Below are 24344 nucleotides of genomic sequence, written 5' to 3'. Positions count from 1 at the left end.
TGCTTAAGAGCAAGTTTGAATTGCGCTCTCGCCTGCCTCATTATTAATGCAGTGTCTCCTTCCCTCGGGCTGCCATTTTGCCTCCACAGTAAAAACATTTCCCGTGAGTATGTATACATATCCTTAACCAAGTCATTCCAACCAGGTATATTACGAGAATTACCTTGACGAAATCTATAGGCAGTTCTTCCTGAAGCAAGCATAGCGGAGATTGTTTGAATAGAATTCATTCAGATCCCTCTTGTGGTGGTCATTTCTACATTTTGTGTTGGTACACAGTAAGGCGTCAGCCGGTTGAATTATTGACTGCAACCTGGTTTCCGTGGTCGCCCTAAAGTATCTGGTTTTCTGTTGGTTTTTAAACTCCCAGTTAACCGCTGGTGGGCGGTCAGTTAGTGGGTTCACGGTAGGGAGGGATGGGGTACTGAATGACACCTGTAATGGGATGTGATCGTAGCCCGTTGCAAGATCGTAGCGAATATTGCAGGTCATAATAGAATCATGAAGTTGTGGAGATGTGATGCAGTGGTCCAGCCAGGAGGTTGTAATAGCGTCCGCTCTATTATGTACATATGAGTAGGAGGAGGGAGGGAGGAGCATTACATCGCTAATTTGGAGAGCATGATTTTGACTGAAGCGAGTAAGTTCATTATAAAATTGTTTTGTGGGTTGAGAATTAAGGTCCCCTATTACACAAATATGATCAGCAGGAGAATCTTGAATAATACTGTGTAACTCCCCTAGGATCATGCAGTAATGATCAAAATTGTTATTTTCCCATGGCATGTAAACATTAATTATTAGGATTTTAGAGTTCCCTACTGTCACTTGAAGCCCAAGCAATCTGTCACTCCTGTAGGTCATCACCTTTATCATATTGTCTAACGATTTATGACACAGGAATGAAAGTCCCCCTTTCGGGCGACCGGCTATGATTTGATCTCTAACTTGCATCGATGAAGTCGAGAAGGTTCTGAAGTCTTCATGAATTGAATCACAGATGGCAAGGTCATGAGGCCAGAGGAGCGTTTCTTGCAATGCAATGATGCCGTTGAAATTTTTGCAGAGCATGTTTAGGAGAGGAATGTTCCGCTTGAGGCCAAAAATATTCCAAGAGATTGTTTAATGTATCCATGGCTACTCACGAAGATGGGAGATAAATGCGCTGATCATTTGGATGGATGGGGGGTTATCCAGGGGGAGTGGGCAGTCACTCGCCGTGGGCGGTTGGCTGGCACTTGCGGTGGAAATGACCCTGGTTGGAGTGACAGTAAGTTCCCCTGGGGGTGGTTGATCCCGGATTAGGTTATATCTTGAAACTAATATATTAGGACCGAAATTCTCGCCTTTAAGAACGTTGAGGTGTTGGAATAGGCAGGTAATCCTGTAAGCCACTTTGTTTACTTCTGCATGGGAGTTCGTGAGAGATAAGTGGGTCAGAGCCAGTGAGAAACTTGACTCTCCACTATGGCGTCTAACTCACCGATGAGCGCAGATTGTGAATTGCTACGTGACATCTCTTCTCAGGTGTCGGGCGAGGTGAAACTCGAATGTTGGGCTCCGGTCCAGTGGCCAAACGAGAGGTTCTTCTCTTCTTTCTGCTTGTTTGTATCTGCCAGCCGCCAGACCCCTCAAGATCACACTCATCTGCATCTACGATGGGGGGTTGGCAGGGAGAGATAGGGTGGGGAGGATCACAAGGGCTGGTAATCATTACCGGAGGTCTATCTTCCACCGGAGGCACTGGGGAGGGAGGGGAGGTTGGGGGACCAACTGTCTCCTCAGAACGGCCTACAGGTGAAGGGGGCACTTCCGTGTTGCTGGGAGGCGAGGAAAAACTGGATGCCGCATTCATAGGAGTTTGGTGGCTATCTGTGCGATTGTCAATCGATCCCTGCTCTCCTTTGATCGCATCCCAGATCCGTGTGAGATTATTTGTTTCCACAGTTTTAAGACTGTCTAGGGAATCCTGCAGTCCTTTGATTACGTCCCAGATTCTTGATAATTTATCATTTGTCTCCTCGATTTTTTCTGAGTTTTTTCCCATTATTTCTGAGAGGGATTTTGCTGTTTGGAAGGCATTTTCTGCCGTGTGGTACACCGCGGTTAGGCTTAGGTCAGCGGGCCCCTATGGAGGCAGATTGTAAGGGTCATCGGCGTAGATTTCCACCGAGCAGGTCCTTAGCCACTTAGTGATATATGATATTTTTTTTGTGAGATACGATATTTTTTTGTGTGAGGACAAGTTCTTCGCGGATCGCTCCTTGAGAATGCTCTCTGGTATCAGATCTTTGCATTTCGTATATGCAACGTTGATTTCCTCATCGGAGAAGGCATCACCGACAGATTGAATAGCGGACTCGACGTCGGAACGGTTCGATTGGTATTGTGTAAAGTACAGATAATTGTTTGCGAGTACGGAACTTGTGTGTGGGGCACAGGCACAGGTAGGTGCCAGGGTCACTTTCACAACGGTTGGAGGTTGGTCGGATGACATTTTTGTGGTAAGGGAAGGGCCAAGCACTAACACATAAACTGCATTCTTTTACCCATTTCCCAGGACCAATAGGCCTCGAGTAGCTGTGATTGGAAAGATTTCTAAGGCACTGATTGGAGCAGAAAGAATATTAGTATATCTGCAGTTGCACAACACTCTCCGGCTTACACGCCGGGTATTACGTGGAGACACTATTAACACATTGCTTACTATAAAGGTTTTGTAAAACTAGAGCCACACTTATGTTGAGAAAACCCAGGGGTCTAATCAGTGTATTGGGTTAATAGGGTTTAAACCCGATTCCTACATTCCAGGACGACGAAGAATGCAAAGAGGAATCGACCTGCTCCCACTATTGCACGGAGACAAAAGGGTCCTACTTCTGCTCCTGCACAGAGGGTTACGCCCTGGAGCCCGACCGCAGGACCTGCAAGTCTATCAGTAGGTTATAGTAGACTGCCATAGGACCATTGGTCCTCATTTGTAAAATTATTCAGTTGCAGTTATTTTACGATTAAATGTTTGTGTGGAACTCTTAATATTTAATTGTGAAAATGGACAGATTGTACGATTATAGTTAAAAGTTTAATGTTTGTGTGAAAATGTTAATTTTATTGTGGAAATAGACAAAGAATGTACTATTTCACAGTTGAAAATTTATTTTGTGAAACTGGAATATTTCATTGTGAAAATGGACTGAGAATGTAAGAGTTCACAGCTAAAAATTGAATGTTTGCATGAAACACTAATATTTTATTGGGAAAATGGACAAAGAATGTACGATTTCAGAGTTAAAGATTGAATGTTTGTATGAATGCATACTCTATTTTTGTGTGAAAATGGACGAAGAATGTAAAATTTCAGTTAGAAAATGAATGCGTGTATGAATACAAACACTAATATAGTGAAATTGGACAAAGAATGTAAGATTTCACAGTGGAAAATTGTGTGAAACTTAATTTTATTGTAAAAATAGTCAAAGAATGTATGATTTCAGTTCAAAATTGAATGTTTGTGTAAGTACTTTCTCTTTTAAAATGATAGTTTCACAAGGTTGTGTTGAATATTTGTAGTGAGCATTCTATCATTTGTGAAAACATCCCATGGAATAGTCTCGCAATTCCAATATTCCCATTCACCCCCCTTCAGGATAGAGTATATGTATTCCCATTCCAAATTTCTCCCTATCAGGAGGAAAGGATTCTATTTGTATTCCTATTTTTCCTGCTGAAGAGAAACAGAATTATTCCCATTCCCATCCTCTTCCCCTTCAGGAGAAAAATATGCCCAAATCCAATTCTTCCCCTTCCAGAGACAAGGAATATTCCTATTCCACAAGAAAAAATGTAAATTTCAATTTATCCTTCAGAGAATAGGAATGTATTCCCATTACTATTTTCTCACCCTTCAAGAGAAAAGATGTATTCCCATTCCAATTTTCTACCTTCAGGAGAAAGGGAATCTTCTCCTATTCCAACTTTTATTCTAATTATCTCTCCCTTCAGAAGGCAAGAAATGTATTCCCATTCCAATTTTGTCCCCCCCTTCAGAAGGCAAGCTATGTATTCCCATTCCAATTATCTCCCTTCAGGAGGCAAGATATGTATTCCCATTCCAATAATCTCATCCTTCAGGAGGCAAGATATGTATTCCCATTCCAATTATCTCTCCCTTCAGGAGGCAAGATATTTATTCACATTCCAATTATCTCTCCCTTCGGAAGAAAAGGAATCTATTCTTATTCCAAAAGAAAAGATATAAATTCCAATTCTCTTGTTTTTCACACAAGGAATATATTCCTATTCTAATTTTCTCCCCCTTCAGGAGAAAGGGAATCTATTTCAATTCCAATATTCCCATTGCAATGATCTTCCCTTCAGGAGAGAAGGAATCTTCTGATTCCAAAAGAAAAGTTATATCCCAATTATTTTCTTCTGACAGGAATATTCCCAATCCAATTATTTCCCCATCAGTAGAAAAGGAATCTGTTCCCATTCCAATATTCCTATCTCATCCCCTCTCCCTTCAGAAGAAAATGAACCTATTTACATTCCAATTATCTCCTTCAGGAGAATAGGAATATTCCCATTCCAGTATTCCCATCTCATCCTCTCCCTTCAGGAGAAAATTAAGCTATTCTCATTCCAATGATCTCCCCTTAATAGAAAATGAACTTTCCCATTCCAGTATATCACATCCCATCCTCTTCCCCTTCATGAGAAAATCCATTCCCATTCCTATCTCATGGAGAAAATTAATATTCCCATTCTAATAATCTCTCCTTCAGGAGAAATATCTATTCCCATTCCAGTGTTCCCATTAGATTTCTCTCCCTATCCCCTTCAGGAGAAAATTAATCTTTCCATTCCAGTTATCACCCCTTCAGGAGAAAATCTCTTTCCATTCCAGTATATCACATCTCATCCTCTCCACTTCAGGAGAAAATGAATATTCCCATTCCAATTATCTCCATGAAATAATTAATATATTCCCATTCAAAGTATATCTCTCTCCTTCAGGAGAAAATCTATTCCCATTCCAATGATCTGGAGAAAATTTATCTATTCCCATTCCATTATATCACATCTCATACTCTCTCCTTCAGGAGAAAATTAATCTATTCCCATTCCAATTAGCTCCTCTTTGGAGAAAAGGAATATTCCCATTCCAGTATTCCCATCTCATCCTCTCCCTTCAGGAAAAAATTAATGTTCCCATTCCAATTATCTTATGGAGAAAATTAATCTATTACCATTCTTAAAATCTCCCCTTCAGGAGAAAAGGAATCAATTCCCATTGCAGTGTTTCCATTAAATTTCTCTCCCTATCCCGTTCAGGAGAAAATTTATCTATTCCCATTCCAAATCTCTCCTTTAGGAGAAAATCTTCCCATTCCAATGATTGGAGAAATTTGATTTATTCCCATTTCAATTAGCTCTCCTTCAGGAGAAAAGTATTGTTCCCATTCCAGTATATCACATCTCATCCTCTTCCTTGAGGAGACAAAGGAATCTCTTATTCATTCCAATTATCTCCCCTTCAGGAGACAAGGAATCTATTCCCATTCCAGTATATCACATCTCATCCTCTTCCCCCTTCCGGAGAAAATCTATTCTCATTCCAATGATCTCCCATTCAGGAGAAAAATATTTCCATTCCAACTGTCTCCCCTTCAGGAGAAAAGGAATCTATTCCATTCTTGTATATCACATCTCATCCCCTTCCCCCTTCATGAGATTAATATATTCCCATTCCTTCTACAGGAGACATAGAAATCTAGATTCATTCCAATTATCTCCTCTTTGGGAGGAAGTGAATCTTATTCACATTTGATTTATCTCTATCCCCTTCAGTAAAAAAGGAATCTATTCCCATTCCAGTATATCACATCATCCTCCTCCCCCTTCAAGTGAAGATTTATCTATTCCCATTTCCTTCTACAGGAGACAAAGGAATATCTATTCATTCCAATTATCTCCCCTTCAGGAGAAAGTGAATCTATTCCCATTAGATTTCTCTACCAATCCCCTTCAGTAGAAAAGTAACATATTCCCATTCCAGTATATCAATCATCCTCTTCCCCTTTCAGGAGATTAATCTATTCCCATTCCCTTAAACAGGAGATCAAGGAATCTATTCATTCCAATTATCTCCCCTGCAGGAGAAAGTGAATCTATCCCATTCGATGTCTCTGTCCCCTTCAGTAGAAAAGGAGTCTATTCCCATACCAGTATATCACATCATCCCCTTCCCCCTTCAGGAGAAGATTAATCCACTTCCATTCCCTTATACAGGAGACAAGGAATGGGCGCTGGTGGCTGGATCCGAAGGGATCCTGAACATGACGTCTCACCTTCAGCTGATGTCCAGGATTCCTCTGGATGAGGAAGGCGGCGTCCTCAGTTCCTTGGACTATGACCCCACCAGCAAGTCCTTCATCTACGCCGACGGTGAGTGGGAAAGAGCCGTTTTCTTCTGGGTTTTCATGTCGACGGTTAGGTTATTTTCTAGGTTTTTATAATTACTGTTTTTTTTCTGGGTTTTACGTAAGTGGTGAGTGTTTTTTTGAATTGTGTAAATTGAGGGTTTTCTTATGTAAATGGGTTTTCTAATGTTATGTTTGAGGTCTTATTTTTTTTTTTTTTTTTTTTTACATAAAGGGTGAGGTTTTTCTGGGTTTTTATGTTCGGTAATTGATGGGTGTTCTGGGTTTGTTAATGGTGACGTTTTTTTCTTGATTATGTAAATTAAGTTTTTTTGTAGGTTTTTATGTAAATGATGAGGTTTTTTAGTTATGTAAATGAGGTTTATTCTAGGTTTTTATGGTAAATGGTGGTTTTTCTAATTTTTTTTTAAGAGTTCTTTGGGTTTCTATGTAATTGATGTAGGTTCTGGGTTTTATGTAAATGATGAATTTTCCTTTTTTTTTTTTTTTTTTTTTTTTTTTTTTTTTTTTTTCCTTTTTTTTTTTTTGTAAGTAAATTTGGTTTTTTGTTTTACATAATTGATGAAATGTCTGGGTTTTTATGTCAATGATGAGGTCTTTTCGAGTCAGGCAAATTGTTTTTCTAATGGTTTCTATGAAGTCTTTCTTAGCTTTTATTAAAGGATTAGGTTTTTCTGTTTTTTTTTTTTTTTTTTTTTTTTTGTGAAATTTTTTCTGGGTTGTAATGTAAATGATAGTTGTTTGGGGGTTTTATATAAAGAATGTGGGGTTTTCTCCGTTTTTATGTGAAAAGGTTTTTTCTGGTTTATGTAAACGAGGGTTTTATGGTTATGTAATTAAGTTTTTTTTCTTTGTTTTTATGTAAATGTGTTTCCTTGGTTTTTATGTAATAGTTTTTTTCAGGGTTTTTATGTAAAGGAAGTCTCTTCTGGGTATTTATTTAAATTATGATTTTCAAGATTTTATTGCTTCTATGGGTTTTTTAATTTAATGCTTTTTGTTTTTTAATGTAAAGGAGGATTTTCCTAGTGGTTTCTATATAAAGGATGGTTTTCCTAGTGCTTTTTAAAAATTAAATCTGGTTTTAATCTAGGTTTGCCATATAGATAATGGTTTTTCTAGGTTCTTATGTGAATATGATGATTTTATACTTTTCTTATAGTATAAAGGATAGACGGAATTTTAGCCCCACTAACATTATACCTTTTGGTCGTCTGGTTTTCAGTTTAGATAAGTTATGTACGTAGTTGATTTTTTGACACCTTGTATGAATAACTGCATTTTGACACTATCTTCATGAATAAATGTGCATTTTGACGCTATTTTAAAGAATAAGTGGTTCATTTTGACACTATTTTTAATGTGCAATTTGACATTTTAACAGATGTTTTACTGTTTTCAGGAATGACAATTCATGAAAATTGTTCATTTTGACTTATGAATAAATGTGCGTTTTGACACTATTTTCAAGAAAAATTTTAGATATTGACACTTCATGAAAATAAATGAGCTTTTTGACACTTATTCACATATGCATTTTGACACTTAGTGTTAATGTGTATTTTGGCACTGGCACTTTTTCCAAGAAAAATTGCTCATTTTGACACTTTCCACAGATAAATAAGTGTACATTTTGACGCTATTCACATCAATCATTGTGCATTTTGACACTATTCACATCAATCATTGTGCATTTTGACAATCATATGAATCGATGTGCATTTTGACTATTCATTTGAATAAATGTGCATTCTGACACTATTCACATGAATAAATGTGCATTTTGACACTTATCATATGAATCAATGTGCATTTTGACACTTATCATATGAATCAATGTGCATTTTGACACTATTCACATGAATAAATGTGCAATTTGTCACTACCATATGAATTAATGTGCATTTTGACTATTCACTTAAATGTGCACTTGGTAAACATGTTTTCTCTTTAAACAAATTTTGTTCTACCTCGACCTCGCAAATCCCCTTTGCAGCCAACGGCTACATCATCAGGACATCGCTGGACCTCGGAGTGCCCTTGGGCGGAGAAGTTTTCCCCGGGACAAAGGATCTCCTCAGGCGTTGCAGCAACCCACAGGGCGTGTCCATAGACGCCGTGTCCCGTAACTTCTACTACTCTGAGTTCTTTGAGAACCCGCCCTCCCTGGAGCCCTTGGAGAAGCCCTTCGAGGTGAAGAGAAGCATCGAGGGCGCGGAGGAAGTTGATGTTTATTCTGTCATTCACGTAAGGATGTCGTGAAGGATTTGTTAAATGAGTAGGATTTTAGTCGGAATTTCATGAAGGTGAAGGATATGTCATGCAAGTGAGGTGTAGATGCCACCTTTATCTAGGACGCTTTTGTTACGCCTTTTGAAGATTCTTTTTCCTCCTGTTAAATGTGCTTTTTAACCTTTATGTTCCTTTCTACACCTTTCAAACCTTTCTATTCCTCCCCCTCTACAACTTTCAAACCTTTAATACCCTTCTATTTCCCCTGTTGCACCTTCCAAGCCCCTCTATTCCTCTGTTACTGCACCCTCCAAACTTCTCTATTCCTGTTACTACAACTTACAAACGTTTATTCCTCTGATACTACACCTTCCAAACCTTTCATCATCTGTTATTATACCTCACAAACCTCTCTTAATCTGTTATTGTACCTCACAAACTTCTCTATTCCTCTTGTTACTACACCTTACAAACTTCTCTATTCCTCTTGTTACTACACCTTACAAACTTCTCTATTCCTCTTGTTACTACACCTTACAAACTTCTCTATTCCTCTTGTTACTACACCTCACAAACCTGTTACTACACCTTCCAAGCCTCTCTGTTCCTCCTGTTACACCTTCTAAACCTCTCTATTCCTCCTGTTACACCTTCTAAACCTCTCTATTCCTCCTGTTACACCTTCCAGACCGCTCTATTCCTCTGTTTCCCCCCACACAGATGTGTTCCCTGCTGACTAGGCGGTGCACCCAGATCTACACAGGCTTCGGCGTCAAAGTGCCTTCGACCAGAGTCGCCCCTGAGGTGGAGAAGTTCTTCTACTGCACCAACCACCAAAATCACAAATACCAGGGGCAGATTTTGGTGTCCGGATTGGACGGGACGTCCCCGAAGGTGATCCACCAGAAGGTGGGTTGGGGATTAGGGGGAGTTTATTTAAGATTTTAGTTTTAGTATTTTTCATATGTAATACTTGAGATTTTGATCATTTTAAGTTTAATCCATTTGAACTTCATACCTTTCTGGTGCTGTAAACAGGACTGTATTTAATATTTTAATATTTAATTTTTTCCTGTTAATATTTGATATACTATATTGAATATTTTATAGAAAATATATTTTCTTATAACTTCTATACCTTTGTCTGTAAATGGACTGTGATTTTATACTTGATATTTTTATATTTGATATTTTAATATTTTCTTCTGTGGGCTAATTGTTCCATGTGAATGTAGTGTACTTTCTAAATAATACCAAAATGTATGATTAGATATATGATAGGAATATAACAAACTCTTACAGGTTGTCCAGAGGTTGTAGCCCAACTTCACAGTAACAACCCCTATAAGTTGTTAAATAGTTACCCCTAAAGGTTGCCCACAGGTTGTAGCTTTATAACAATCGCCCCTACAGGTTGTGCATTGTGGGGCGCTGGCACTGGACTTACCCAAAAAGAGGGTCTACTGGACCGACTTAGTCCTGAACAGCATCCAGTGTGTGTTGTGGAATGGGTCAGGTTACCGCCTCGTCATTGAAAAGGGGGTGTGTCTGATAATTCATTATTAACCAATTCTGGCATTTCTGTCGCTACTGTTATGCCTTTCAAACCTTTCTATTCCTCCTGTTACGCCTTTCAGACCTTTCAAACTTTTCAATTCTCAGATAAATGTGGATATTGATACTTTTTTTCATGGAAATGAATGTGTTTTGACACTATTTTGAAGTATAAATGAGCAATTTGACACTCATTTCAAAGAATAATTATGCATTTGACGCTATTTCCATGAATAATTGTTCATTTTGACACTATTTTTAAAAATTTTATACTTAGACGCTATTTTTTTTTATAACTGTGCACTTTACCACTATTTCCATGAGCAAGTGTGCCTTATTTTGACACTAGTTTTATGAATAAATTTGCATTTGGACATTTCCTAGAAATATCCATTTTCATACAATCAACTTACCTGTCAGATATATACTTAGCTAAGACTCAGTCGTCCCTGACAGAAATTCAAATTTCGCGCCACTCGCTACAGGTAGGTCAGGTGATCTACCGGCCTGCCCTGGGTGGCAGGACTAGGAACCATTCCCGTTTTCTATCATATTTTCTCTGTCGCCGGTGGTATCAACATTGATCATCTTTATTGGACTTTTTGGTGACGTACCTTGATCGTTGTTTTGGCATTCACTACCGTGGACTGGATTTGGACTTGCTTTTGATTTTTCTACTAGAATGTCTGATTCAAGTGTTAGTGTGTGTGTGTGTGTGTGTGAATGTAGGCTGCAAGGTGAGGATACCGAAGGCTTCGGTTGATCCTCACACTGTATGTCGTAAGTGTAGAGGGTTTGAATGTTCTTTGGCTAACACCTGTCATGAGAGTGAAAGGTTGAATGCTAATGAATGGAAGACTCTAACTTCTTACTTGAAGAAGTTAGAGAGGGATAGATTTAGACGGGCTGCACAAAAGGGTGAGAGTACAAGGCCTATTGAGCCTTTTCCTGAGTAACTCTCCTTTAAATAATGTATTTGATTCTCCCTCTGTATCTGAACCCTCACAGGCTTTGCATTCAGATTCGGCTTCTGAAATCGCCGATCTGAAGGCTACTCTTCATAAGATGAGGACCAAAATGGCGGCCATGCAAGGTAAGGGAAGTGATAGTGACATGCTAAGTGAAGTGAGTGTTCCCAGTGTTGTGGAGGGGGCGTCTGACCGTCTGTGATGCTCCCAGGCCTAGACCTCTTCCAAGCTCACATACCCAGAGGAGAAGGAAAGTCGAAAGCCTTACGGAGGTCGTGGAGAATCCCCACCGGTCAGGCGTCCCTTCAGCAGGCTCTGTTTCGCAACAGACTGCTTCAAGAGGAGCGTCCTGCGAGAGTGTTTCTCTTCGTCCGGTTCTCCTTCGCCTAAACGAGGGTGGAGGACTCTGACATGTCTAGGCCACTGAAAAGGCATAGGAAAGAACCCGCTTTTGACTCGAGCCCGGAACGCTTCTCGGATGAAGCCCCCTCTTCTATCAAGAAGGCAAAGATGGTCTCGACGTCTCCACGTTCTGATTTAGAGGATCGTACACCTTCGAGGTCTCCTTCTCCCATTGAAGAGGACGCTGGAGTAGCTTCGAAGAGGATCCTGTTAGCTGTGCAAGAGCAGTTAGCCTCTTTAGTTGGAGTACTTTCTAGAGATCCTCCTCGCAGAAAGGACGCTAGGCTCCCTATTAAGAAGTCTCGTCTCCTATCTCCTGCCAGGCGCGAGACTCCAGCCAGACGTGAGGCCTCTTCTTCCAGGCGCGAGGCACCAGACAGACTAGAAAAGTCTTACAGGTGCGAGCAACCTTCTAGGAACGAACAGCCTACCAGGCATGAGGAGCCAGCCAGGCGTGAGAAACCAACTAGGCATGAAGAGCCTTCCAGGCGCGAGACGTCTTCCAGGCGCGAAGAGCCAAACAGGCGCGAGGCGCCAGCCAAGCGTGAGGCGCCAGACAAGGATCCAGCCAGGCGCGAGACGCCAGCCTGGTGCGAAGAGTCAGCCAGGCGCGAGGCACCAGACAGACTTGAAAAGTCTTACAGGTGCGAGCAACCTTCTAGGCACAAACAGCCTACCAGGCATGAGGAGCCAGCCAGGCGTGAGAAACCAACTAGGCATGAAGAGCCTTCCAGGCGCGAGACGTCTTCCAGGCGCGAAGAGCCAAACAGGCGCGAGGCGCCAGACAAGGATCCAGCCAGGCGCAAGACACCAGCCAGGTGCGAAGAGTCAGCCAGACACGAGACGTCAACCAGGCGTGAGGCGCCAACTCGACTTAGGAGAGACTGTTCATTTGCTTAGTCCTTCTCCTAGTAGGAGTTTGTCTCCCACAGAGAGAGAGGTTTGGGAAGATCCTCCCGAATTTTAGGCGGATTCTCCTCCCGGTATGGACGACGATTCGGAAGACAAGGCTCGTGGTAGAGGGGGTTTCTCGAACTATAAAGTTCTGACAGCCCTTCTTTTGCAAGAGTATGGGGATTCATTGACTCCTGCTGCTGCTCCTCCTCCTCGATCGCTATTTTCGAGTTCAGTTGTGCCTAAGTCTTCGTCGGTTCTGAAGATGAGACCTACCCTCTCTATGAAGAGGGCTCTCCAGTCTCTTAACAACTGGGTGATTATGAAGAAGGAACTTGTCAGAACTACCTTCTGTATGCCCCCGGTGAGACTTTCTGGCAAAAGAGGTGTGTGGTACCGAACTGGGGAGAACATGGGCCTTTCTCTCCCAGCCTCGGCTGAAGCTGATTTTTCAACTTTAGTTGATGCCTCACGTAGACATGGGTTGAACTCAGCTCGTGTGACTTGGGGTATTTCTGAGATAGATAATCTCCTCAAGGGACTCTTCCATATTTTAGAAGTCTTTAATTTCCTGGACTGGTCCCTTGGGGTGATGTCCAAGAAAGCCCATGACTCGGAAGGTCTAGACCCTGAAGTCATGCTTTGTATCTTGTCATGCATTGACAAGACAGTGCAAGACGGCTCGGGAGAAGTCTCCTCCCTCTTTGGAGCGGGACTCCTGAAAAAAAGGATTGTGAGTGGGAAACAGCCTTGGTTAGGAAGGCAACGAATACAGAGAGCAGCCCTGGTTTACGCTCCCATGTCGGACTTTTTGTTTCCTTCTCAGTTAGTGAAAGACATTTCTCGCTCACTAACTGAGAAGGCGACGCAAGATCTTCTCCTTCAGTCTTCAAGGAAGAAGAGACCGCCGGTTGTGGTTGAGAAGAAAGGACCTAGTACATCGATTCAGCCCTTTCGAGGAGGCCCTCCCTCCAGAGCTCCCTCAAAAAGGAGAGGCCCTGAGAGGAGAGGTAGACCTGCTTTCCGTCCCTGTAAGAAAGGGAAATGAGACAACGAGCCTCCAAACACCAGTAGGTGCCAGGCTACTTGGATTTGCAGAGGCCTGGACACTCATCAACTCGGACGCCTCTTCGATGTCGGTAATCAGGAAGGGATATCTTATACCCTTCCAGGACAGTCCTCCCCTAACGACACTTCCGCGGGAACTGTCAGCCAGATACAGGGACCCTGTACTGAGGGATACTCTTCGTCTGATGGTGGATCAAATGTAGGACAAAAGAGCGATAGAATTAGTACTGGATCAAAACTCCCCGGGGTTTTACAATAGTCTTTTTCTGGTTGCAAAAGCCTCGGGGGGGCTGGAGACCAGTACTAGACGTCAGCGCTCTAAACAAGTTTGTTCAGAAGGAGAAGTTCTCTATAGAGACTTCGGCCTCAGTCCTTGCGGCTTTGCGACAAGGAGATTGGATGGTGTCTCTGGATCTCCAGGACGCTTATTTTCACGTCCCGATTCACCCTTCGAAGAAGTACCTCAGTTTCATGACGGGGGGATGGATCTTTCAGTTCAGGGCCTTGTGTTTCGGCCTGTCCACGGCTCCTCAGGTCTTCACAAGCCTGATGAAGAATGTGGCGAGGTTTCTTCACCTCAAAGGCATAAATATCTCTGTATCTGGACGACTGGCTCATCAGGGCCAGATCAGAGTGTGTGTGTTTGGAGGACCTTACTTTGACCCTAAACCTGATAAAGTCGTTGGGACTACTCGTGAACCTCGAGAAGTCGCAGCTGATCCCCAGACAGAACTTAGTCTATCTGGGGATTCAGATGGATTCTCGGGGTTTTCGAGTATTTCCTTCGCAAGAGAGACTCGCGAGAGGCTTGGAGAAAGTCTCTCTTCTTAGGGAAAGAACGTACTTCGGCGAGGGAATGGTTAAGCCTTCTATGGACCCTTTCCTCGCTCGAACAGTTCTTTCCTCTAGGAAGACTTCATCTTCGTCCTCTTCAGTTATTCCTAAGGAGATCATGGAATTGGAAGACGGACTTCTCTCAGACAGTTTTCTCCTTCCAGTGGAAATGAAACCCCACTTGGAATGGTGGTTGTCCCCTTTGAAAGAGAACAAGGGAATCTCTCTGGAGGTTCCGAACCCAAGCCGAGTGTTTTATTCCGACACATCGGAGAAGGGTTGGGGAGCGACGCTAGGAGCGAGAGAAGTGTCAGGCACCTGGAAGGCAGCTCAGGTGTCCTGGCACATAAATTGCAAAGAACTTTAGCAGTACACTTTGCTCTAAAGTTCTTCGAACCGTTTGTGACGAACAGTGTAGTCCAAGGGAACGTGGACAACACTACCGCTCTTTCCTACATTCGGAAACAAGGAGGGACACACTCCTTTTTCCTTTACGAAATAGCAAGAGATCTGTTACTTTGGACCTCCCAGAGGAACATCTCCCTCCTAACGAGATTTGTTCAGGGAACAAGAAACGTCAGGGCAGACAGGCTGAGCAGGAGAAGCCAGGTCCTTCACACAGAGTGGACCCTATACTCAGAAGTGTCAGTGTCTTTGGTCTCTTTGGGGCACTCCTCATGTAGACCTGTTCGCCACATTCCTATCCAAAAGACTGGAAGTCTTTTGCTCATTGGTGGAAGACCCAAGAGCTCTCGTTGTCGACGCCTTCCTGCTAGATTGGTCTCGTGTAGACGTTTACGCTTTTCCCCCTTTCAAGATTCTGGGACAAGTACTGAAAAAGTTCGTAGCGTCGAACGGAACAAGAATGACCCTGATAGCCCCCTTTTGGCCAGCACAGGATTGGTTCACAGAGGTGGTGGAGTGGACAGTAGACTTCCCCAGATCCCTTCCAAGAAGGATGAATCTTCAGACAGCCACACTTAGAGAGGTATCATCAAAACCTCCCCGCTCTCGCTCTGACTGCCTTTCGACTATCGAAAGACTTGTCTGAGCGAGAGGGTTTTCTCGCAAGGCTGCAAGCGCTATCGCTGGAGCCCGCAGAGCTTCCACTAGACGAGTCTATCAGTCTAAGTGGGAGGGTTTTAGAAGGTGGTGTAAGTCGAAGAAGTTGTCCTCCTCCAGTACCTCTGTGACCAAAATCGCTGATTTCCTTTTGTTCCTGAGAGGACTCTCACTTGTCTGTATCTACAATAAAAGGATACAGAAGCATGCTGTCGGCAGTCTTCAGAAATAGAGGCCTAGAGCTTGCTGATAATAAAGATCTACACGATCTTATAAGATCTTTTGAGACTACAAAGTCTAGAGAACCAGCTCCTCCTAGCTGGAACCTTGATGTGGTCCTCAAGTTCCTTTCATCTGAGAGATTCGAGCCGCCTCATTTAGCTTCGTTTAGAGATTTAACAAGGAAATGCTTGTTTCTCTTATTACTGGCTACAGCCAAAAGAATTAGTGAGCTTCATGCCCTAGAAGATGAAGTCGGATTCAGCAGAGACTCTGCCATCTGCTAGTTTAGGACACTTTTTCTAGCCAAAAACGAAAACCCCTCGAATCCCTGGCCCAAGAGATTAGAGGTTAAAGGCTTATCGAGTCTCGTTGGTAGAGAAGCAGAAAGGTCTCTTTGCCCTGTAAGAGTGCTAAAATTCTACTTACAGAGGAAGAAACAAATGGGAGGCTCTAGACAAGGTCTTTGGTGCTCGATTAAAGACCCCACAAGAACTATGTCAAAGAATGCGCTAGCTTTCTTTGTAAGAAAAGTCATTACAGATGTTCAAAGATCTGTCCTGACGACTCTTTTCGACTCTTAAGAGTGAAAGCTCATGAGGTAAGAGCAGTGGCGACATCTCTCGCTTTTCAGAAGAATATGTCGCTAAAGAAAATCCTTGAAACGACATATTGGAGGTGCAACTCGGTATTTGCATCTCGCTACCTAAAAGACGTTCGCGTGACCTACGAGAAATTTTTTTCTCTGGGTCCATTCGTGTCTGCGGATACGATCCTGGGTACGGGAGCTAACACCAATCCTTAACTTTGTACATACCTTCTACTAGATATGTTCTAGATTTTCTGCTGACAAAGAGGGCTCGATGCTGCACTGGCGGCCAGTCACTGTTGTTCAGTAAGGAACTCTTGTGATATCTTTTTGGAGGAGTATGGTAAATTTTTTTTTTGTAATTTTATGTATGTGTGCGTATTGTTTTCGAGTTATGGTTGTTGTAATGAGTTTGGGGATAACTCAGAACAATCTTTTCTACTAACATGGTGGTTAGGATCAGGTGGTCGGGATTGGTTGTGCTCCTTCATAAGGTGTATTGTCATAGAAGTGGTCCAGTACCCATTGACAAAGTCCTTTCAGGCTCTGCCGAGTAAGCGGATCATACCCCATCGGCAGACCCACAAGAACTCTTGGCCATAGATCACATATCTCGCTAAAGTTTCTTGGGGTGATGCAGACTCCCGGGCAACAGCCACGAAGTCTACCACCTATCAGGTAGGAACCAAGGTTTTTCTTTTATACCTACAACATATGTTGTTTACCTGTCTATTCCATATTAGCTGTCTCTGAACCTCCACCAAAGGGTGCCAATCAGCTAAGTATATATCTGACAGGTAAGTTGATTGTATGAAAATGATATTATGATACAATAAAGTTTCATACATACTTACCTGGCAGATATATACGATTAATGGCCCACCCAGCCTCCCCGCAGGAGACAGGTGGAAGAGAGAAAATATGATAGAAAACGGGAATGGTTCCTAGTCCTGCCACCCAGGGCAGGCCGGTAGATCACCTGACCTACCTGTAGCGAGTGGCGCGAAATTTTAATTTCTGTCGGGGACGACGGAGTCTTAGCTAAGTATATATCTGCCAGGTAAATATGTATGAAACTTTGTATCATAACAATATCATTTTGACATTATGTAAAGAATGCATTTTGACACATTCCTATAAATGTGTTTTTATTCATATGAATAAATGTGCGTTTTTACTTATTCCCATTAATAAATGTGCATTTTGACTAATGTGAATGTGAATTTTGACACTATTCACATGAATAAATGCATTATGACACTATATACAAATGTGTATTTTGACATACCTTTCAAACCTTTTTATTGCTCCTGTTAACACCTTCCAGACCTTTTGGACCTTTCTATTGCCCCTGTTACACCTCCCAGACCTATTTCTTCCAGGTACACCATCCAGTTGGCCTGATGTTAATTGGCGAACAGCTGATGTGGTACAACAGAGGCACCAGCCAGATGGTACGCTGCCACAAGTACTATGTTGACGACTGTGATCATAAGCTGATAGACTCCCGGGATGCGGTGATAAAGTTCGAGGGGCGCGCCCTGGTTTCGGTCGGCGGTCCTCGGCCGAACGGTCAGTAGGCTTCACTTTTGATGTGTTCTGTACCTTTAACTTTTTTGCTTTGGTGAGATAAATTCTTGTTTTATACTTTTATTTTTTTTACTCCTAGGTCTGTGATAATTTCTGCCATAACTAGTTTTGGTGGTTAATATTCTAGGTTTAGAATAATTGGCCATTACTAGTCAAGGTCTACTATACTAATTATGCCCTTTATAGACTAGGTCTCTACTAATTAGTCATTACTAGTCTAGGTCTGTAAATTTATCCCATTATTAGTATAGGGCTGTACTAATTTATGCCATTGTCTAGGTTCATACTACTTTGTCCATTCTAGTATAGGCCTATACAGTCTTAAGCGCGTACTAATAGGCCTAGTTTGTATGGGTCTATACTAGTACACTCATACTAGTACAGGTCTAATTTACGAACTCTTATCTGACCTTCCAGCAACTGATCCCTGCTTGGCGAAGAACTGCTCCCACCTCTGCACGGCCGTCGAGAGGAAGGGGAGGTGCCTGTGTGGCATAGGGCACGAGCCTGGGCAGGACGACCCCCAGACATGCTTCAGGGTAAGTATCATCTCGGGTGGTTCCCCGGGGTCCTTGGATGGGACATCTTCCATTATTTCGGCTTTTCTTCCTCTTCCTCCTCTATCATTTTCTGTCTTGGTTTCCTCTTTCCTCTTGTTACAGAGACCTTTCTAGCCTTCCTGTTAACACTTTTTTCGTTCTGTTATACCATTCTGTTCCTCTTATTACTCCTTCAGACCTCTTTATTCCACAACTTTCAAACCTTTTCATTCTTCCTGTTACATATTTCAAACCTTTTAATTCCTCCTGTTACACCTTTCAAACCTTTGCTCTTTCTCCTGTTACACACCTTTCTGTTCCTCCTAATATACTTCTTGTACCTCTCTTCTTTTTTTTTTTCCTCCCTCCCTCCTGTGATGCATTAGAGTCCTTTCTATTCTTTGTTAATGCCTTTCAGACCTTTATTCCTCCTGTTACTCAAACCTTTCAAACTTTATTCTCTTCACGTTAATTAAAAGTTTAATCTTAACTAGGATTAAATGTAGGCCTACATTGTAATTCACACAGTTATGCAAAGTTACAGTAACTTCAAGTTGTGTAATGTAATTAACAGTTAATATTACCATAATTATTAATGTAATGTAGATAAAATATTAACTCTTAGTTTATGGTTTGATATTTCTAGGTTTGATATTTCCACACCTTGTACTTTTAAATTTATTCCAGCTCACGGAAAGAACGGATAAATGATTCTCATTTTGACTTTAATTGTAATTGACTATAATTGTAATTTTCTGTTTTTTTGTTTATCAAATTTGAGAATGTGTAATTTTTTACTTAATTGTAATTTTGACTAATTTTGAGAGTATCAAATTTGAGGATAATTGTAATTTTGAAGATATCAAATTTAAGGATAATTGTAATTTTGGCCAGAATTGTATTTTTGATTAATTTTGAGGACAAAATTTGTGGATATTTGTAAAATTTGGTTGTAATTTTGATATCACATTTGAGGATAATTGTAATTTTGAGGATATAAAATTTGAGGATTACTGTATTGTAATTTTGATATCACATTTGAGGATAATTGTAATTTTGAGGATATAAAATTTGAGGATTACTGTATTGTAATTTTCACTTATATTTGGAAGATAGCAAATATTAGGATAATTGTAATTTTGACTGTAATGCATAAGTATGACTGTTAATTGTAATTTTGACTAATTTTGAGGATGATTTGAGGGTAATCGTGTCTCCCACAGGTGGAAGTGTGCCATGGGAAGCCCTGTGTCGTGGGTGTGTGCGAGCTGCTCTCCAGCAATCGGTTTGTGTGCAGGTGAGCGCTGTGAGCCTCCATTGTACGCTGTAAAGTATAAAAAGATTCTGCTTAAAAACTTAAATCCTTTTATTCTTAATCATCCGACAGATGCCCAGCCGGCCACAGCGGTATGCTGTGCGAAGTGACCCAGGATGACCTCGAGACCTCGGGCAGCGCTGGCACTGCAGTCGCTGTGGTCCTGGTGGTGTTGGTCGTCGTGGCATTTGCTGCAGGGCTGCTGTGGTACAGGAGGGAGCCTTTGAGTGTGTGGGTCACCAAGCGGAGGACGTAAGTCATTGGTCATAGTTTGCTTGGCTCTTATGTAGAGATTTGTTTTACATCAGTGACAGTCTTGTACATACAGTGTTCCCCCTGTGTTTGCAGGGGATGCATACCAGACCACCCCCTCCCCTGTGAATCTGTGGATAGTTGGAGTCCCTGTAAAAAAAACTTAAAATTGCAATTTGTTGGTTGAAACTCTAAAAAAACTTGCTAAAAATGTTTATACTACTTGGTTTTTAATAAATTTCACAAGTGCATTTTATGATATTGATAAAAAAAAAAAAAGGAATTTGGGGTTATATCCCATGAAAAATACTGCGAATATGTGAATGCCCCACAAATAATGGGTAGATATGTTCCATAGAGAAATCCGTGAGTACGTGAGACCGCGAATGCTGAGGGGGGGGGGGGGGTGTCCAGTACGTTTTTACATTGGTGACAGACCCTTTGCGGCAGTGACGTAAACTCGTGTATGTGGAGACTGTTTTACAGGGATGACGTAGACTGATGCATATTGTTTTACACAGGTCAAACCAGACTTACAGATTCTCCAACCCGGCGTTCGGCGTGATGTCAGACACTCCCATTGTGTCTGCATCTTCGAAGAGTCCGGTGCCCAGCAGCTGTGCCTCCCACGGGAATAATAATCCTTCATTCTATGTGATCAGCAACCCACAGGAGAGCGAGAGCGGAACAGAGGAGAATCCATTTTCAGTGGTGGAAGTTCCTCAGGTTTGTGGCAAAGAAACTTCTCTGTTCCTCCTGTTTGTTATGCCTTGTTATGCCTTTCAAACCTTCTTTTAACACCTTTAAGAACCTATTAATTCATGATTCCCTTTCAGACCTCTGTTCTTCCTGTAATGCTTTTGAAACCTTTCTATTCCACCTGTTACTCAGACCTGCCAGACCTTTCTGTTCCTCCTGTTACTTGTGCCTTTCAAACTTTTCTATTCCTAGTGTTATTTACGCCTCTTAAACCTTTGTATTCCTCGTTACTTATGTCTTTCAAACCTTTGTTCCCCTCCTGTTAGACGCCTTTCAAACTTTCTGTTCTTACTGTTGCTGCTTTCAGACCTTTGTGCCTCCCGTTAATCCTTTCAAACCTTTCTATTCCTCTTTATGCCCTTCAAAACTTTCTTCCTTTGAAGCCTTTCTGTTCATCCTGTTACTTAGCCTTGTAGACCTTTCTGTTCCCGTTTCAAATCGGTCTCTTCCTCTTGTTGCTTTGGCCTCTATAGTGACCTCATTATAGATGTATTCTGTGAAAGTGAATGGCTCGCAGTTCTATATATACACCTGTAAAAGTAAGTTTTTTCTATAAATTCTCTTTGTAGATGAAGCTTTGTTCAGAAAAACTCTAACTGAATGTTGATAAAACGGCAGCTGTTTTCAATAATGCTAAATTTATTTTCTTAAATTTAGCTAGAGGCCCAACAGATTTCAGGAGTCCTTTGTTCCTCATACAGTTGGACTGGAACAGCCTCCCTTCAAAGGATGTTTTTCAGTTGGAACTACTTCGGAAGTTCAATGAAGATTATATGCATTGGCAGTCCCCAGTTCCATTCTCAGCGGGGTGCTGATAATGGCACCGGTAACTGGTTAATGGCGCCTCTGTTATGTTATGGTGCCGATAACTGAAACACTGTCCATTATGGCATCATAAATCACCGATTTTATGGCACTGGACAAGTGCCATTAACCGAGTCTGCCGATAACTAGGGACTGCTTTATTAATTTCTTTCTGTATTATCCTGTACCTCCTCCTTCCTAATGAACACCATAATATTCTTTGGAAGTTTCATGAATCTCAAGTCAGTGGCCCCTGTGGTGGGCTGGAACTTGTTCCTTCCGAGTAATAATTAATAATAATAATAGTTCAATAATGTATGAGCAAAATTGCAAGCAATGAGTAATATACTTATAAAAATATAATTAGTGATCAGTCACTTTCCTCAGTCATATACGTACCTATATATAAACATAAGAAATCTAGTTAATAATCAATTTATAGATAAAGGTCTTATAGATAAGTAATATAACTTCATTAACTCTAGGTCAGCAAATTGTATATAAGAAAAAGGCAAATTACCTCACTCGTAGGTCTCTGTGTATAATCTTCGTTAAAGTAATTTATTTATATAGAATAGATAAAGAGAAGTCTTTACAGTAAAGTATGGAAAAGTATTGTAGATATTCTTACCTGCAGGTCAACACAAGCATGGATTCTGCAGTCGCTAGTGGAACGGAGTCTGCATCTTTCAGCGCAGCATTCAACAAGGTCGACCTAGACTCTCCAATTCCTCCGTAAGTAGAATGCAATAACAGCAGTTGTAACTTTGACAATCTCCAACTTTTTCAGTTTATAAAGGTGAATGTGCAACTGGTTACTATGTGTTGAGGGATGAAAGATGAATGTGCAACTAAGTGCAGTGTCTTAAGGTGTAAATTTCGTGCCAGTTTTTCATAAAATTCAACATGACACAAATCACAACATTAGAATAAACTAGTTACAATGAAAATAACTTATAAAGATTAGCTCTTCCTCGAAATGTAAGATTTACGAAAACCACACCGGAAGCCTTTCGGGTAAGTTGGTCAAAGGGAACAGCCATCATCGTTCTAGTGAACCATATATTAAACCTTTCTGGTAGTTAGTTAAAAGGGAACAGCCCTCATGTTTTATGTAGGCCTATGCTGCCCCTGTGCAGCACAGGCCTACTTTTTAGAAGTTTGTTTTTATGAATTCCGCATTTTAAGGAGAATTCGTTCTTTAGAAGCTATTGAATGTAACAAACTAGTTTTCTGTAAAAGAAAAATATTAAGGTGGCCTTTTCTGTCTGCCCTCAGATCTTGAAAGCTCCTGAAGCTAGGGGGCTGCAAATTGGTGTTGATCATCCACCCTCCAATCATCAAACATACCAAATTACAGCCCTCTAGCCCCAGTAGTAGTTTTCATTTTAAGGTTTAAAGTTACCCATAACCATACTTCTGTCACTACTATAGATCCCAAAGATGCAGGCCACCACCGGCTGAGAGTTTCATGCAGCATTGTACACTACAGAAAACTCGATTGTACCACAGAAACTTCGGCCCATTTTTCACTTGTTTTCCTAATGTTTGGTGTAATTGATTCCAATTTGGCTTTTAAAAGTGAATGAGAGAGACTTCAAACAAAGCTTGAAAAATCCTGCTGCTTAATTCTGGAGGGGCTTTAGATTATTTTGTTTCAGTTTCTCACTTCTATAAAATTAACTTAGATTACTTTTGATGGAGAAAGTTAGTTTATAGAATAAAGTTGTCATCTGGTATTATCTATCTCGGACTATGAAAGTATAATTTTTATATTAGGTCGTTGCTTTATAATTGCTACAGGTAATTTACAGATTGATCAATTCAGCCTTGAGAGTATTGGGCTGGCTCTCTCTCTCTCTCTCTCTCTCTCTCTCTCTCTCTCTCTCTCTCTCTCTCTCTCTCTACTAGAACTGAAGAGATATAACACGTCCCATTGTTGGAACTTTACATACATGTGACACATGGAATAAACTGCCACCAGAAGTTGTAAACAGGAATAGGGTGGAAGAGTTTAAAAGAAGACAAAATCATTAGGACACTGAATGCACAGTAAAACTTGCTCCTACAGATAACTGGGCACACGATGAGACATCCTAATCGTTGCAACTCCTTGTATTCCTCACAGGCCAAATTACCTCCAGGAAGAGCAGACGAAGCGAGAGTGGATCCTGTCTCCTTACAATCCCCAATTGAAATGAAAAAGATTGTTAGATGTTTATATATAATGAACGTATTGTTAATAATAATATTTTAGCGCTATAGTATATAGTTACGTCGTTATGTTATAGTTATGATGTTATATTGAGATTTTTAAAAGTATTTATTGTTATTTAATAAAAGTTAGATGTTGATTATTTCAGGTTTTTCATTCTCGACCTTTAAGTCCTTTTAGTGTCATTTATTTGGTCATTAATGAATAACATATTCGTTGGGAAAATATTGCCCATTTGTGGGGACAAAATGACGTATTTTGTTTGGGGGTGGGGAGTGATCCTGGTAAGTAATTAGTACTGTGTGTGGGGAAGAATGTATTGGGAGAGATTTTGATGTATGTAACATACCAAGTAATAATATTGCCTAAACTAAGTTTCGAATGTTTCTGGTAAAAAATTAACGTATGTGGGGAAGAATGCATTGAGAGAAATTAATGTTTGATGTATGTAATACAGTTTCACTCGCTGGCAGCTTCAATTTTGAAGTTTTAACTCAAACCCAAAATAAAAGTGGTCTTCTGTTCTGAGGGACGAAGATAACGTTATCAATAACGGTACTAAGATTTTCAATAACGTTATCATGAAAAATAATGTTTTAAGTAAT

At 41.0% G+C, this 24344-nt stretch overlaps 1 protein-coding gene across 1 annotated transcript in view; it reads left to right on the top strand.

Annotated features, from left to right (window-relative positions):
* The window catches only part of LOC135209727 (vitellogenin receptor-like), a 136004-nt gene extending 112123 nt beyond the window's left edge, over window positions 1–23881 (top strand). Inside the window, exons 31-42 of the mRNA XM_064242492.1 lie at window positions 2812–2938; window positions 6292–6447; window positions 8440–8690; window positions 9396–9584; window positions 10089–10217; window positions 17648–17837; window positions 18273–18394; window positions 19618–19691; window positions 19782–19961; window positions 20483–20687; window positions 22162–22259; window positions 23653–23881. Coding sequence (XP_064098562.1) covers window positions 2812–2938; window positions 6292–6447; window positions 8440–8690; window positions 9396–9584; window positions 10089–10217; window positions 17648–17837; window positions 18273–18394; window positions 19618–19691; window positions 19782–19961; window positions 20483–20687; window positions 22162–22259; window positions 23653–23725 — 1794 coding nt within the window. The 3' untranslated portion in view covers window positions 23726–23881. The remainder of the gene's footprint in view (window positions 1–2811; window positions 2939–6291; window positions 6448–8439; window positions 8691–9395; window positions 9585–10088; window positions 10218–17647; window positions 17838–18272; window positions 18395–19617; window positions 19692–19781; window positions 19962–20482; window positions 20688–22161; window positions 22260–23652) is intronic.
* The last annotated feature ends 463 nt before the right edge of the window (window positions 23882–24344 follow it).

Source organism: Macrobrachium nipponense, chromosome 38, assembly GCF_015104395.2.
Source record: "Macrobrachium nipponense isolate FS-2020 chromosome 38, ASM1510439v2, whole genome shotgun sequence".
Taxonomy (NCBI): domain Eukaryota; kingdom Metazoa; phylum Arthropoda; class Malacostraca; order Decapoda; family Palaemonidae; genus Macrobrachium; species Macrobrachium nipponense.
Note: the sequence above shows the minus strand (reverse complement) of the source record. Positions and strands in the feature narration are given on the sequence as shown.